This window comes from Protopterus annectens, chromosome 3.part0 (genome assembly GCF_019279795.1).
Source record: "Protopterus annectens isolate FY-2018-M chromosome 3.part0, PAN1.0, whole genome shotgun sequence".
NCBI classification, from domain to species: domain Eukaryota; kingdom Metazoa; phylum Chordata; order Ceratodontiformes; family Protopteridae; genus Protopterus; species Protopterus annectens.
In genome coordinates, this window is record NC_056731.1 from 1,335,204,664 (window position 1) to 1,335,220,167 (window position 15,504).

General features: G+C 37.9%; 1 protein-coding gene across 1 annotated transcript in view; it reads right to left on the reverse strand.

The window, feature by feature from the left end:
- LOC122797066 (meprin A subunit beta-like) overlaps positions 1-15,504 on the reverse strand; it is a 380,136-nt gene that overhangs the window by 339,940 nt on the left and 24,692 nt on the right. The window contains exon 3 of the mRNA XM_044065841.1: positions 7,967-8,084. Coding sequence (XP_043921776.1) covers positions 7,967-8,084 — 118 coding nt within the window. The remainder of the gene's footprint in view (positions 1-7,966; positions 8,085-15,504) is intronic.

Below are 15,504 nucleotides of genomic sequence, written 5' to 3' on the forward strand. Positions count from 1 at the left end.
AAGCACATCAGTGACATAGCTGCCAGTGATATCACCCTCACAGCTGACATAGGAAAAAAAAAACAGCAACCTACTTTTATTAAACAATAGATGATAAAAAGAACTTGGGGAAAAAACAAACATGATTCCGAAAATTAGGGAAGAACAAAAACTTTGGAGGAATTGGTCAAAGAAAGGTCTTACAGCCTGACTTCTGTATTATCCCTCAGTTTTTAGATGTCACTGTACATCAAGAATGACGCCTGATGAAAAATATCTGTCACTGGCATGATCTTTCGTAAGCTTCTCACAGTTCAGAACCTAACTGACACTGAAATTACTGAATTACTGACATGCTAAAAAAGCTAAGGTGGATTTGAGCATTATTTTGATTTTAAATATTTCTCTTACATGGATATGAGTTGCTTAACAAAGTACTTGTTTTAAAAATGGTGACATTGAAGCACTGTCTCATATATTAAAGATAATCAGGGCTATGGATCTGTAAAAGCACCTCTATTATTATTTTGCATTTACATTTTTGTTTCCAGTTATTATAATGACGTTGGTTCCTTACCTATCAGCCACCCTTTTCATTTCCTCGAACTTAAATAATAATTTAGCTTTATTTCCCCCTTCTCTTCTCACCTTCATAGGACCCTGCCTGACACATTTACTACCTACACCCATTCAACCTATTTCCTCCATGGTGGCAGGCGGCAGGCATTTTTGGGGTAGCCAAAAGCTTTATGGCCCATTCGTTCCTATCCAGGAAACACGCTCAGCTCAGCCATTTCTCCAAGACTGATAGTCTGGTGGCAGTGCATGGCTCATCTTGCTCGGTACTCAGAGTGGTCTACCTTTTTTAAACTGACACTGCATGTAAGCTTGCCATAGCTGCTGCGTCAGAACTGAGGATATGCATGCATGCATGCAGACATGCGTCCATGCATATTTTCTGTTACCCAGCTCAGGAAGAAGGTTCCTACATGATACAGCTCACCTCAACTTGGCCACTATAAACAGAAAAAATACCAGTCACTGATAGGTGTCACTAATGCTGTGAGCCTAACAACCTCCTTTACTTCATAGATAAGCAAGCTAGTTCATACTCCCCTGCTGGCAATCAAGTATGAGGCATAAGGGCTGTAGTAAGGACTTCATCCTATTATGTCAAAGGGCTGGGTCTATTTATCCTTGGGTTTTGTAATTGACAAGTGTCCTCCTCTGAAATGACCATGGTGTAAACATTTAAAACTACATTTTCAGTTATTAACTCAATAGAAAAAATATTAAGCCAAAGAATCCCAAAACATTACAGAAGGAGGAATGGAAAACTAGATTTAACTCGACAGGATTGTCTAGATCCAAACTGGATTGCAGCCTTATATTGGCTGGATATCAGTGCAGTTTTCTGAATTTAACTGCAAGCATTAGTAAATAAACTTAATGCCTCTGAAGCTTGAATTTCTAAAGCAGAGGAGTCATACAAGAACATCAAAACAGAAAATGGACAACAGTTGTAAGAACTATAACAAATCAAAGAAAGTGGTTTATCTTGAAGTGAGGTCCTGGAGGAATAATATTATTTTGTAAGGTCATCCTGAAGCTGTTGATGGGAATAATATGACAGAAGTGATTTGTGATATGTTCTTTTCACTGACATAAGCACCACAAGCCAAAGCCGCTTTTGTTATTGAATGGGCGAATATTGTCAAATATGTATCATCCCCTCAAATGGCTCCACACTACATTTATTTCAGAATGCCTAACACTGTCGCTGCTACTGTCTTAAAGTTTGTTAAGTAGCCCAAGAGATGTGTCATGAAAAGACAAACTGAAATTTCTTCCAGTCATGCCATTGGAATATATGGACTGCAGCCAAAAGTTATCTCTGTATTGTCAAAGCTTAATCCAAACTGATATCAAGTACCAGATGCTTGTTTCAGTCTGTTTAATTTTTGTGTGGAATGACCAAATCTATAGTATTGACTCATTAACTGAAACTCATACAGTCTGGATTTATTTGAGTTCAATCCTGCCTGAATGTTATACTATCTGTGCATGTTGCTAGCTGTGATTTCTTCTTCATCAGTTTGTCATTGGAGCTCTTCTGTTTTTTATAGCATCTGAAGTCAAGCATCTGTGCTGTTGTCTGTGTATGTCTGTATTTGGTAAAAGGCTAATGACCACTAAGGCCTTTTTTAGCCAAGCCAAGCATCTCAAATCTCTGACAAGTTCAGCTACCTTTGGTAAGTGTAAGCAGGAGCTTTGGAGATGAACTGTTGAGAAGCAGTGGTCTGGAAAATAAACTGTTTACAGACTGCCTGTGTCCATTAGACACATACATGCCAACCCAGGGGTGAATTTATGGTTCAACATCCAATTGTCCAAGTTGCACTTGAATTGCATTTGGCAGTAACTCTGTTTCACATGGATGGGGGACCTTTTCCAGAGAAAAGGCAGTCACTGGGATACTTACCTGGCTCTTCAGCAAGTCCTATTTATACCACAGGCAAGGTTTCAGTCTTTCGAATGGGTAATTCTGATGCTGTTTGTTTTGCAGATATGCAGGAGGTCCATCAGAGTTAGGTCTAATGATGCTTTGCATGCAAGGCATAGAGGTCTCCTCGATAGCCTGTAGGAGACAGAATACAGGGATACAGCTTTGAGGCAGTCTGTATTAAACGTTATGTATGCGTCTATGTTGGTTTACTGAACATCCAAATTGTCGATACCCATAGAATCAAAACTCTATGGTCAACAATTTGGTTCATTGAAACATTCTGACTGTGATCATGGTACAGTAGAGATCAGGGGATTTGCCCTTTACAATGGCTTGTGTGATCTTGGTATAAATAATTCGAAGAGGGTGTGGAGGTGCAGCAAGATTTGCCCCCTGCAAAAGCTGAGTTTATGTTGTTTATCGACAAACTGAATTGTTGACCATATGGTCTAGACCATATCAATTTCAACAATTTAGATGTTCAATAAAGTAACACAGACCCATTATTTACACCATGTATTCTTTTTAGTGCAGAACATCTGTGGACATTCCAGTTGTTTGATTTGCCTGGTTAGGGACATTCCAAAGTGGGCATTGTACTCAATGATAGGTCTTACGAGTGCAGAATACAATTGAACAATGACCTCCTTGGACCTAGATACCTTTGCTTATAAGTTGAGCAACATAAAATGATTTCCTCACTATGGCAGGTGAATGATAGTCAAAGGCTAAATTGCTATCTACATATGTCCACAAGTCTCCAACTACTGGGTTGACTGTTAGGGGTGTGTTGTCAGTATGGTAGTTACCAGGGATGTCTGACTTAACAAAGGATACTATTATGCAATTTCTTGGTATTTGGTCTTAGTGCATGGCTCTGACACCAATTATTTGTCTTGTCTGTATCAACCCTTATTGGATAATATTAATGTCAGTAGAGGATTCTATGACTGCTCCGAATTTACAATTGTCTGAAAATGGTGTCAGCCAGAAGCCCTTTATTATTATTGGCCTTGATATCAATTAAAACAATTAAAACACAGTGTAAAGAACAATATACAAATTAGAAGAAGGCAATGAAGCAAAACAAATTACAAGAAAGCAGAAACAAACTAACCTTTCCCTTACAGCAATCAATGGCAGAGTCTGAGTGAGCTTTTCCAGTAATGTCAGAGAAGCAGATGTCAAAAAGGTGTGGCCCAAGGGCCAGTCCTTAGGGACTCCACTGGTGATTGGCCTCTTTGTAGAAGTAAACTCCCCAGTTCTAACTTCCTGGGTCCTGTCTGTGAGCCAGTGGGTTATGCATTTGGTAACAGAAGGGTTTATACCTCACCTTTTGAGTTTGTCAGCAAAGCCTGAGCTGGGTATTCTGTCAAATGCCTTAGCCAGGTCAAGATAGGCAGTGTGAACCATTTTGTTGTAAGTAGGAATTATCTCTTATAATAAGGCCAGTGTTAGTCAGGAAGTGTTCAGCTCAGTATAGTTGACTATGTTTATGGTGTGCTTTTTGAGTGGCGAATAATAACAGCTTTTAGAGTGTCAAGCATTATTGCTGACTCACCAAAAGGTAACAACTTCCTCCCTGGGCTCATAGGATGAGATTTAGGTGGAGCAAAGACTTCTCTTACTTGATTAGAAACTCAGCAGCTCTGAAGTAGAATACTGTTTTCCCAATTTTACCTCTGTACTTTCACTTACTGATTCCATGCTTCTCATGGGCTGTTCTCTCCATTCTGTCTGTGTGCAACTTTTTCTGGGCCTAGCTTGGGTCTTTCTCTCTTTGGTGAGACCTTTTTCCTAGGGTGGCTCTCTTCTCCATGCTTACTTTCAACCTCATTTAAAGGAAAGTTGACATGGCTTCATCCGCTCAGAGCTTGTTTTAGACACCACTTCTACTCTGGACATTTATGCATAATTTCTTCTGCATATTTTCCACATAGGGGCCCAGCTGTAACACGTTTAGGGTCCAGTACTTGACAATATAGTTTCTGTGTATATACAGTGTTTTTCTGGTTGTTCAATGACTAACAAATACTATTATGCTACATATGATATCCCAATATTTAGGTATTTATAAATATATCTGATATTTTTATCTCGAAAGTGAAGTAAAATATTATTGAGACAAACATGAAAATCAAACACTAGCAGTTATGGGACTCAAATTCAGGTTGACAGAAAAAATCTTGGTGTAAGGAGGTCTGCTGAAGGCTGCAAGATTCATGGGGTCTATATCAGAAGCTCAAACAGTCAAAAGAGCGAACACTCTTTGATCGAGCTATAAAGATCGAACTTCTAAACAACGAAGACACGGAACAGCGATTTTTTTTTTCTAGGGGAAAAAAAATCACTGGTCCATCAAAAAAAAAAAAATGGGAATACAATAAAAAGTGCCCCCCAAACCCCCCTACTTAAATATACCAACTCTGAGATTGCACTACAGTTGAGGAAATGACAAACTTCCGAAGGCGGCCCAATGATTTTTTCCCTGGGAAGAAAATCGCTGTTCCATGTCTTCACTGTTTAGTGACTTTGATCTATAAACTCAATCAAAGAGCATTCACTCTTTTGACCAGTCGAGATTCTGATATAGACCAGATTCATGTTGAGTCACTGAAGGTAATTTTGGAGAACGGAAAAAAATGAAAACTGTTTGCCGAAGCCACCTTTGATGAACAACCAAACAATTTTGTTTTTGCAGGAGCGCAAGACTCCCTGCAACCCCCATGTAGGGGGACATCCCCCACACCTCATGGACTTATATATACCAACTTATATATACCAACTCCAGTCACACAACAGTGAAGAAAAAGTAAACTCTACTGTCAATAGAAATAATTTTGATGAACAGCACTATTTTTGCATTCATAATTAATTACATTTAATGACACAACTTCTTCCCAAAGCCGCACATGTAGTCTCCTATTTAACAAAATCTAGTGTTTAACCTGAAAGCCACAGGTCTGCTAAAAGCTGTTTTAGTTCAAACCTTGAGCTGTTTAAAGTTATGATACTTAACTCAAAATTTGTTTCATGTTGTGAAAAGGAGTTTATCCCCTGTGTAGTGACATTTACCTGTGTAAACATCTTTTGTTTATATCTACCATACTATTAATTCACACAAGCAACATTTCAATGAAATATGTGTCTTGTATAAAAAAGTCCATTTGCAAGGTGATTACTTAAGCCACTGAGCTATCCCTCCAGCCTCTTAGTTTTGCTTCCTCATTTAAAGAGTTTCAGTATTTAGATGGCAAAGTGTGACCCAGCATAACATTTGTAATTGAGAGAAATGTGTTTCTGAGAAAACATCAAAATATTCCCCTTGAATCCTAAAGCTGTTTCCATTCACTTATTATAACAGACAAAGAACTGATTAGGGTGCTAAGAATATTAGAAAGCTCTGTTTATGTTAGCTGAATAACATTATTTGTACATTGCTCAGATTTATGCAATTTGCTCTATATTACATTATGTTTTGTGGCCTGAGTTGTGGCTAAAAGTGGTCATTTGACTAGACCATTTTCCTAATTATCAAATGTTGAATAAATAACTAACTTAAAATATCAGAAATGGCTGATTGGAACAAGGAAAGTGGGGTGTGGATCGATACAAGATGCATTACAGAGTTTATGATAAGGCCTCATATTCATTTAGGATGAGGTCGAGGTCTCTGGAGCGTGTGGTGCGGAGGGATTGGGAATTAATTCCACTTATATTTTATGCAGCTGCTGGGTATCCTGTGTACCAGTGATGCTCCCAGAAATGAAGAAAACCTGTCATCGGTGCTTCATTTTTTGCTACATTACAGAAAAGTGCCCGCTAACTTACCTTTCACGCACTACCTCAAAGATTTCTGTACACTCCAGGTACCTAATCTACCGGTGGCCTAAGAGAAATATAGTCAAAATAATTGTTCCTAAAAACAGTATGGAAAAAGTATTATGAGTATGTGCCCAAACTGCTTCAAATCCTATTACTTCTGGCATACATACAAGTGTTGTGCTCTGATTTGCCATCCGTGCTAGGCAAGTTGTTTCTGCTTCAGAATTTAAGCCACGTTTCAGGATGCAGAGTAAAATTAAGGATAGTACAATAGTACATCTCTAACAGGTCTTCCTCTTCTATCTTATTTAATGGTTATTTTACACAATGGTTATAGTATGGCACTTTTAACAAGTATGTTTTAATTAGTTAATTAAGCTCATTTGAAGCAAAAGCGTGAAATAAAATCCAAAGTGACAACATAGTATTACTTGCTCTCATATACACTTTGCATGTAACTAGCCTTTCAATTTGTCATGTGTAAAGTTTATATTGATAAGTATCTCTGTTTTATTGTATTACATTCTGTATAACCTTATCTCCTCTTGACACTGCGATATACTTACTTGGACCGAGCCTCTAAATAAACCAGAAAGATCATTACCCAGGCAAAAAAACGTAAAATAAAATAAATCCAAAATTATGAACAAGGTATTCTTGGGGGGGGTGGTATATATTGCAAGCTTGAAAGCCCTAATAACCGAATACAAAAACACCGGCACATATTCCACGAACCGTGAATACACTGAATGCCCTAAACCATGAAATTGAAAAGTTTGAACCGTCATATTTGTCCCACCCCACCACCTGCTACATACTACCTACCCAAACAAACTAAACAAACACATACATACACCAACCAAAACCCTACTTCTAACCCTAAACTAAACCCTACTTCTTACCCTACACTACATCTTGCATATACCACCATCTATGCACTAAAGTTACCTTAACCCGCACCCTAACCCTAAGGTCCGTAACTATCGCACATTTACCTTAACAAGCTATACCCAAAAAAAATAAATAATCCACACACATACACGTAACAAGACCCTACATCTAACCCTGCACTAAATCTCACATACATTACCATCTATGCACTTACCTTAACCCGCACCCTAACCCTAAGGTCCGTAACTGTCGCACACTTACCTTACAGAGCTATACCACGGAAGGGCCAACCATGACGATTCGACATTTCAGATTTCGCGCTTCAGGATGATCAATGTTTACGTGGTTTGATGGAGACGTGTCAGCGTTTATGTATTCAGGTAAGTGCGTCTTCGAGGATGTAATAGGGACCCATTCTTGGGACCACGTTTTCAAAAATGAATTTGTACATACGAGAGGCTTTAATTTAATTATGGAAGCATAGGTTTTCGTATGGAACTGTCTAATAAAGTGAGGTTCTAAAAACAGAGTGCAAACATCCTGTGCCCATTGAAAAAGCAATGCCTCCATGTTTGGTATGTAAGTCCTTTGTTCACACTGTTTCATGAATGTAGTACTGATCTTACACCTTGTTATTTACACTGAACAAACTGTGTCGTTGTCATTTTAATGTTTATTCCATCTGAATAACATCAACATGCGAAACTGTAATGAATCTGACATTTTTCATTTTAATATAGCATTAGAAAATGAACTATTTCTTACCCGCCTTCTTTAAATACTGATATGTAGTTCTTTTCTCCTTCCCAAGGCTTGAAGTCAATGCAGGTTTTAAGACGATACTGTTCAAATGCCTTCAGGATAAGTGCTTTGGCATTTATATCTTAAAAGAAGGCACACAATGAAGAGAATGATAATAGGTATGAAAAGTGTGAATAGAATTAAGATGTTTTATTAGTTAGAATGAATGTTGTGAACATGCAGTCCTAGCACCTTCTGTAAAGAAATAAAATGACTGCAGATCATCAAACATTCAGCGTATACCCTTCTTCTTTATGTGAGGATATACTCACATTCCACAGTTCACTGATCCAGTTTCTAAGCTATTTGTTCTGGTGAGTATACTAAACTGAGTAAGACAGACCAAACTTCTCTGTAACAAACATCATTCCCCAACTTATCCTGTAGGGTCTATAACCATCTCAAGGCAATCTGAGAAGCAGGCTCTCTGTTATGTCCTGGATAAGTGGATAAGCCCTGCCCCAGGGTCTCCTCCCATTGAACCAGTCCTCATAACCTCCTATGGGAAGCATTAAGAAGGCATCTTTATTAGGTGCCCCATCAAACCTCATCTAACCCCCCCCCACCCACTCTGAAGTGTATGAACACCACTCTGAGCTCCTTCTGCATTGACAACCTCATCATTCTGTCACAGACAGTGATCCAGCTACCCTGAAGTGGAATCATATCCCTTCAGCTTGTACTTACAATCTCAACCTGTCCAAACCCATAGGACCATAGGTAAATACAACAAAAAGAGCATATATCTCACAATTAAATTACAAGGTACAGTCAGTCTAAATATTTTAGAATTTGAAGAAGAGCACTGCATAAAGGCACAATTTGTGAAGATAAACATTTTATGCATGCTATTAATGTCACTTTTTCCTCTTTCATTAAATGAATTAAGCTATAAACTTTGTATCTACTCTTGCAACATTTTATATTGTAATTCTCAACTTTCTACAATGAGTAAATCAGACTCATACTAAGACAGTACAGAAATGTAACTATTTTCTATGACAAATTTGTTAAATCTAAACTAAAGTTCCCAGCCAAATTTAAAAACTTCATTCTTACACATGATGTTACAGTGGAAGTGAATTGTGATGGATTCATCATAATCAAACTGTTGTCCTCACTAGACTATTTAGGTTTTTGTACAAGTTGTTGAAATTTGTGTTCCCAAATCTCACATTCCACATGTCATGTGACATAAAAAGTATCTGTTCTCTAAGGGATCTTTCATATGAAAAATACTGAAAATGCAGAAGTGCCACCACCAAGTATGATATTCAAAGTAGCAGGGTTGTGAGGATGTGACCCCTTCCCACCACATCTGAACACACTGGGGTTCTGCTGTTTGCAAAGAATGGGTTTTGGCTAAATACTGTGACTTTGCAAACAATTTTGATAAAGTGTGATCAGAAAGTAGATATTGAGCCAAACATCACCAAGAAACTACTCTACATCCACTTAAAATCCATAATAAAATAATTTTATCCAAGCTTTAGATACAGCAGTTGCCTCTTCTTTATGGTTACAGCAGGATGTTAATGCTTGTATTGATCCCTGCAAACTTCTACAATGATGTGCACTTACAGTTAACTGGAATTTGATTTTCCGACATGTTAAATGAAATATATATTGTTCATAACCAGGTTAGTCCACAGCACAACAGCTTTGTAACTTGCAATATCTGTCATTCTCTCATAGAATTAGGATGGAGTTTCTATAGGGTGTCAGATTTGTTACTTGGCTAGAGATCCCACAGCATAAGCTGGGGAATGTTGCTTGGAACAGAGAACTCTGGTCTGTCCTAATTAATCCGCTACAAATGCACCCTCACAAATAGTTTAGAAACTGGATCAGTGGATTAAAGAATGTGAGTATATCCTCACATAAAGAAGGGTATACATAAAATATTTGATGATCTCTGGTTATGTAATTCCTTTAAATAAGGTGCTACTCAACTACTGCACTTGCATTTTTAAGTTTTGTTACTGGAAACTTTACAAAAAACAGAAGTGCTAACATTTCTTAATGGGCAAACATATGAAAAACAGGGAAAAGAACAAGACATTTTAATTCTAAAAATAAACCAAGAAAACTCAGCATGCATAATAGCAGCAAACTAAGTATGGGTAATGTGTAATGCAGGTTTACCTATAGGTGACCTTGTTTTGTTGCTTGGGTGTCTGTTTTGTGACCACACCACAGTACCTGCAGGTAAACTTCACATTACCAACACCCAAGCATGATTTATTTCCAAAGTAGAATATGCACCTCCTACCAAATACTTTTCACTTAATTCCACAATGATGTCATTGATTTCTGTACATGCAATCCTTTAACAAGTTTTTGAATGCATATTTGAAAGAAATTTGATGCAGTTCATGTAGAAGTTTTGTATTGCTTATCAACACAGGCAGTGAAGCATGATTCACCAGACCTTTTTTTAATTTATGCACAAATATGACAAGCCTGTAAACCTACCTATGGTAATGGTTTGCACCATTATGGGATATATGGAAGTGAGTAACATTTGGGGTAGTTTAATAATTTATGAGCACATTTTAGATGGGTAGGTTGAATTCAAGCCATTGTAAACTGCAAAGTAATGTATAGTTTTGGGTTCTATCATGAAGACCTACTGCATATCAAGCAGCACTGTTATAACTCTGCTTAGTTTGTGAAGAAGGGAAGACTGCAGGTTAACAAATATATGCAAAAACAAAAGAGAGAGCGAGAGAGAGAGAGAGAGAGAGAGAGAGAGAGAGAGAAGGGATGAAAACACAAACACTAATATAGTCGGCAGTTAAGAACTAGATATACTTGACCAAACCTTACAAATCTCCTTTTTTGATTTGTATGAGTTACTACAATACTTACATGTTTTGTAAACCAGGGTTGAATTCAGCACTGAAGTTTCACATTGGTTCAAAGACTCCTTCACAAACAAACTTCTTGCTGTAAAGAATGGCTCCTTTCTGTCACATCTTACCTACATTCATTCAGATATACCACAGAGGTCAATACTTGCCCCAATACTATATTTCCATTTGTATAAATACATTATCCTTTGCCCTGCGTTACTTGCAACTCTTCTCATATGCCAGTGACATGGCTACTAACACAGCAAAACAAGTAATCCAAATCCCACCATAAACTGACCTTTTGAACCTGAACAACTCCTTACCTCCAAAAAGTTTCTTCTTAACCCCCCCCCCCCAAACCCATGGCTATGTTCACTGGTACTAATAAAAGACTTTCCAAACTTCCCAGTTCCCTCAAGGTTTTGCACTAGCACAACAACCGTATTGACACCACCACTTCATTCAGATACCTAGCCATCTGGGTGTACCAATCTCTTAACTTTCAAGAGCATATTAAACAACTTAGAGCCTTTTCTGTGATCCGAAAACATCTCATTTCCTTTCATCACCTGCTAAGGCAGCTATTGGGAAATGTGTCCTTCTCACACAACTTGAGTATGGCTTACCCTTGGTTGTCATTTCTTCTAACAAAAACACATCAACACCACAAACCTTGTGTGATAAAATATGCCTTCGTCAATAATTCCACTACTATTGAATTCTATAGACTTACTTTATGGAAGGCCACCTGCTTCCCAGTACAATCCAGACTCAACCTAAGTCTAGAATCCAATGGGGGTCAAATACTCATACCAAAATAAATATCTCTATCAAGATGCCCCTTTTCCACACGCAGTGAAGTTAATCACCACCACCCCAATTTACAACCTCAGAATCAAGTGTAAACTATGGCCCACTCTCCAAACCCTGATTCTAGTTTCTCTGTGCTTGCCCCAAAACTGCGGCAATCCATACCTCATTATCAAAGTGAGCATACTATGTTAAGTACAGACCACAATCAAACAGTATCTGTTTAAGCAATACACATGTAAATGCCAGAACCACAGAACATATCACTTAATCATTACTACTCTGCGCTAAGTTCATTTCCTTGCACATCACAACCATTTACAAACCACCAGTTACCATTATGTTTCAGCTTCCTGCATATATGTGCATAGCTTCTTTTTTTCCTTGCTCAAGGTTTACTTTTTTCTGTTCCTATGCCTCATTGGACTCTACATCTTTACTATTACTTTGGTCTTGCTTTGTACTCCAACCCCTTGTGTTATCTCCTACAATTTCCAAGGTTAAACCTACTTCTCACTCTTTTCTTGCAAGTCCTCTGATTCTACTTTCTACTTGTAATATATACACCTCAACATAGTGTAAGGAATTTACATAATGTCTTTTTTTGACTAGTTTCTACTACCTTTGTGTTCCACTGCTGGTTTGTAATTGTTGCATTTTTGATGCCACCATATTAGCTGCAACCTGGACAGAGCCTACAGCTGGTCATGCTTTGATGAGCGCTCTTGGTAGATAACATCTAAATAAATAAAATAGATGCATAATTCATCAATTGTCAGATCAAGTATTTGGTGATCTAACTGCTTCTGTCAATGAATGGTCAAGGATTATGAGGTGAGCTCTCTACTCTGGAGAAAACAGAATCGACACTCTTATTTTTGGGATCTTTGCAAGTAAAAAACATCAGTTTTTTTTTATACTGAGATACAGGCCAGAGGAATGTATCATGAGAGTGTAGAGTTAAATGTGCTTTACAATGACTGAGTCATCATCACTTGTGACAAAAGTGGTGACTAGTTAACATAACTAACTTGCTTAACATCATCACTTTGCTTCAATATATTTGTTAATCAATACAGTAAAAAGTGGTGGTGGTGGGTTCAAATGCAGAACTATATGGCCCACCTTGTTTTACTTGTTGGCAGGGAAAAAGAGAGCGCATCATCACGTCTGACAAACTATCCCAGTATTGAAGGTAGCTAGTGAACCACCTATAGGTACGGAGGGAGAATCCTTATCGGGTTAGACATTACAAAAAGGTGGTGCTGGCTGAGTGTAGGAAATGCCTTAGGGGCATCTAGAAGCAGTCATCCTTGCTACACTTCAGATACATGCAGAGATGCTATACTGTCAAGCACTGCTGAGTCTGTATCATAACATTTAAATGCATTTCCATACTGGATACAATATTATCATCAATGATAAGTGGGAGGAGTTGAACATGTATGCGGCCTCCTAAATTTGTTAAGAGAATGACAGGATGACAATTAGACAATAATGGGTGAGAGTAGTTAAAGTGCAAAGGTGTCATTAGGCCATTTTTAGAATACAGGCACCCTTCCTTTAACTGAATAGGTGATTATTATATAGACTATGGGTCTAGATATAGATTTAATGTATTATGGAATAAAATTGCTGATTGAGACCAAGACAAGTTTTGGTTTACAAAGAAGTTTATGGAACATACTAAGGGTGACACTCAAAAATTAAGACGAGAACACTGATATTGAAATAATGAAACAATCATGTGTTGACAATTATTGGGATTTTTTCACTGAACTGAATCTCTAAAGTTGTGTCAAAGAAGATTACAAAATAGCATTATTAAACTGAAGAAATGTGGAAGGAGTGGGCATTAGGGCGAGGATTCAGAAGAAGATCAACAGTACTCAAAACATGCTTATAATTACTGAATATTGCTTCTCTTTAGTCAGTTGATTTGCTAAAGGATAAAGTAGATTTAACCTGCTCTATGGTGAGCAGGCAAAGTTGCTTATTGGTAAACTGCGTTTGTTCCAATATTCGCCAGAAAGCCTGTATGTAGAGTAAAATAAAGCAGGATAGCACAAGTCCAGGTCAAAGGTGTACTTTCCTTACCTGAAACCTCCTTAGGTGCCAGTAACAAGTCCACAAACACAAAAACTCCAGGAAAAAGTCCAGTAATAAACAAATAAGGCACCAGGAGTACTTCTAAAGTAAGATAGCCACACATGTTTGTTCCAATATTCGCCAGAAAGCCTGTATGTAGAGTAAAATAAAGTGGGATACCACATTTTTGGAGTGATCCAGAAAAAAATGACCACGCTAATTCTGCAAATCATACAATACAGTGCATGGTCTTTAAAAATATTTCACTAAAGCTTGTTTCATCAAGCAGTGGTCATTTCAGAAGATACACATTTATAGTGTGTAGGGCATTAGAAAATTTTCAGAGAAAGTTTTTTTCCATATTCTTGAATATCAGAATTGTTTTATTTTACTGATATTACTGTGGCATCAAAATTAAACAAAAAACAAAAACTAGAAGATACACATTTGAAGAGTTAGCCATCATATCATTTGTCATAGTGCCAGGAGAAGAAGGGAGAATCGGATCCACTGTATACTTGTGACCGTGGTCTTCTTTTTTTGTGTGCGTAGTAAGATAAGTAAGTTGTGTATTAACAAACATTTCCAGGGCTCCTTTAGCAACTACAACTTCAATTCAGTATTTGGATCATTTAATAAACTAACCTCAGAGTTCACTTTGCAAGACAAGCCTTCTTTAGGACCCAAAACATGGAAGTCAGGGGAGACCACAGGTACAAGCAAATAAGAATGTTCTGACCTTGTGAATTTTAATTTGAAAAAGAATGGACTCCCTGTGTACATATTATTGGATTTGCATATCAGGTAAGGAGCAGCAAGGTTTGATCATGAAACTTCACATATAAGGATGCTGGATTATGTGTTCTGATGGATTACATACAACTTTTCAAAAAGGAAAAATGCCAGTACTACTGATTGAAAAGCATCTGATCAAATGTGCTGGCTTTTTCTCTGTGTGAGATCATTGTACGGTGGGGATCAGAGAATTTACCCTTTCCGCACTGTAGCGTGATCTCAGAGTCGGTATATATAATTATCAGGGGGTGTGGGGGACACAGACCATCATGTGCAAGGTGAAGGGTGGAAATATTTTTTATCTGTATTTTCAATGCTGATCAGTTGCCATCCAAAGGTTTGACTTTTTGATGTAGTGACATAGAATGTCTGAACCTAGTATGTCTTACATGAGTGAAATGAAATTTCAGAACCATCCACAATCTCAAGAAAATATAGTTTGAGCTAGCTTTTTAAAGACATGCATTTTGTATTGTGTACCAGATTAAGACCTCCAAAGGTTTACCAACTATTGTTTGTAAGGTCAAAAACAGTGTTGTTGGTATACTGGCCTAGACTAGGATGAATATCTTCAGAAATGATTGAATTGTGGACTCAGAGAAGAAGGAATCAGTGAATTTTACTTTTTCTTTCTTTTCTACTTTCCCCATCTTTGCTAAGGTGCAGCAGGAAGCCACTTGACTTTGTTACAGAAGGTTGTGGGTTCTATTCCCACCCCAGGTAGATTGATTGCTGACACTACAGAGCAACACAGTGTTGAGGGCTCTGCACTCCTAAGTGAGCTGTCTTTCAAATGAGCTGTTCAACCAAGGCTCCATCTGCTTGAGGTGGTGGTAGTTGAGGTGGACGTAAAGATTCCATTGCAACTATCAAAAAGATTAGGGGAAGCCACCTGATGCCCTAGCCAAATTTCCCCTGGTAGAATAAATGCCATCTCTGGTCTCCCCAGCAAAG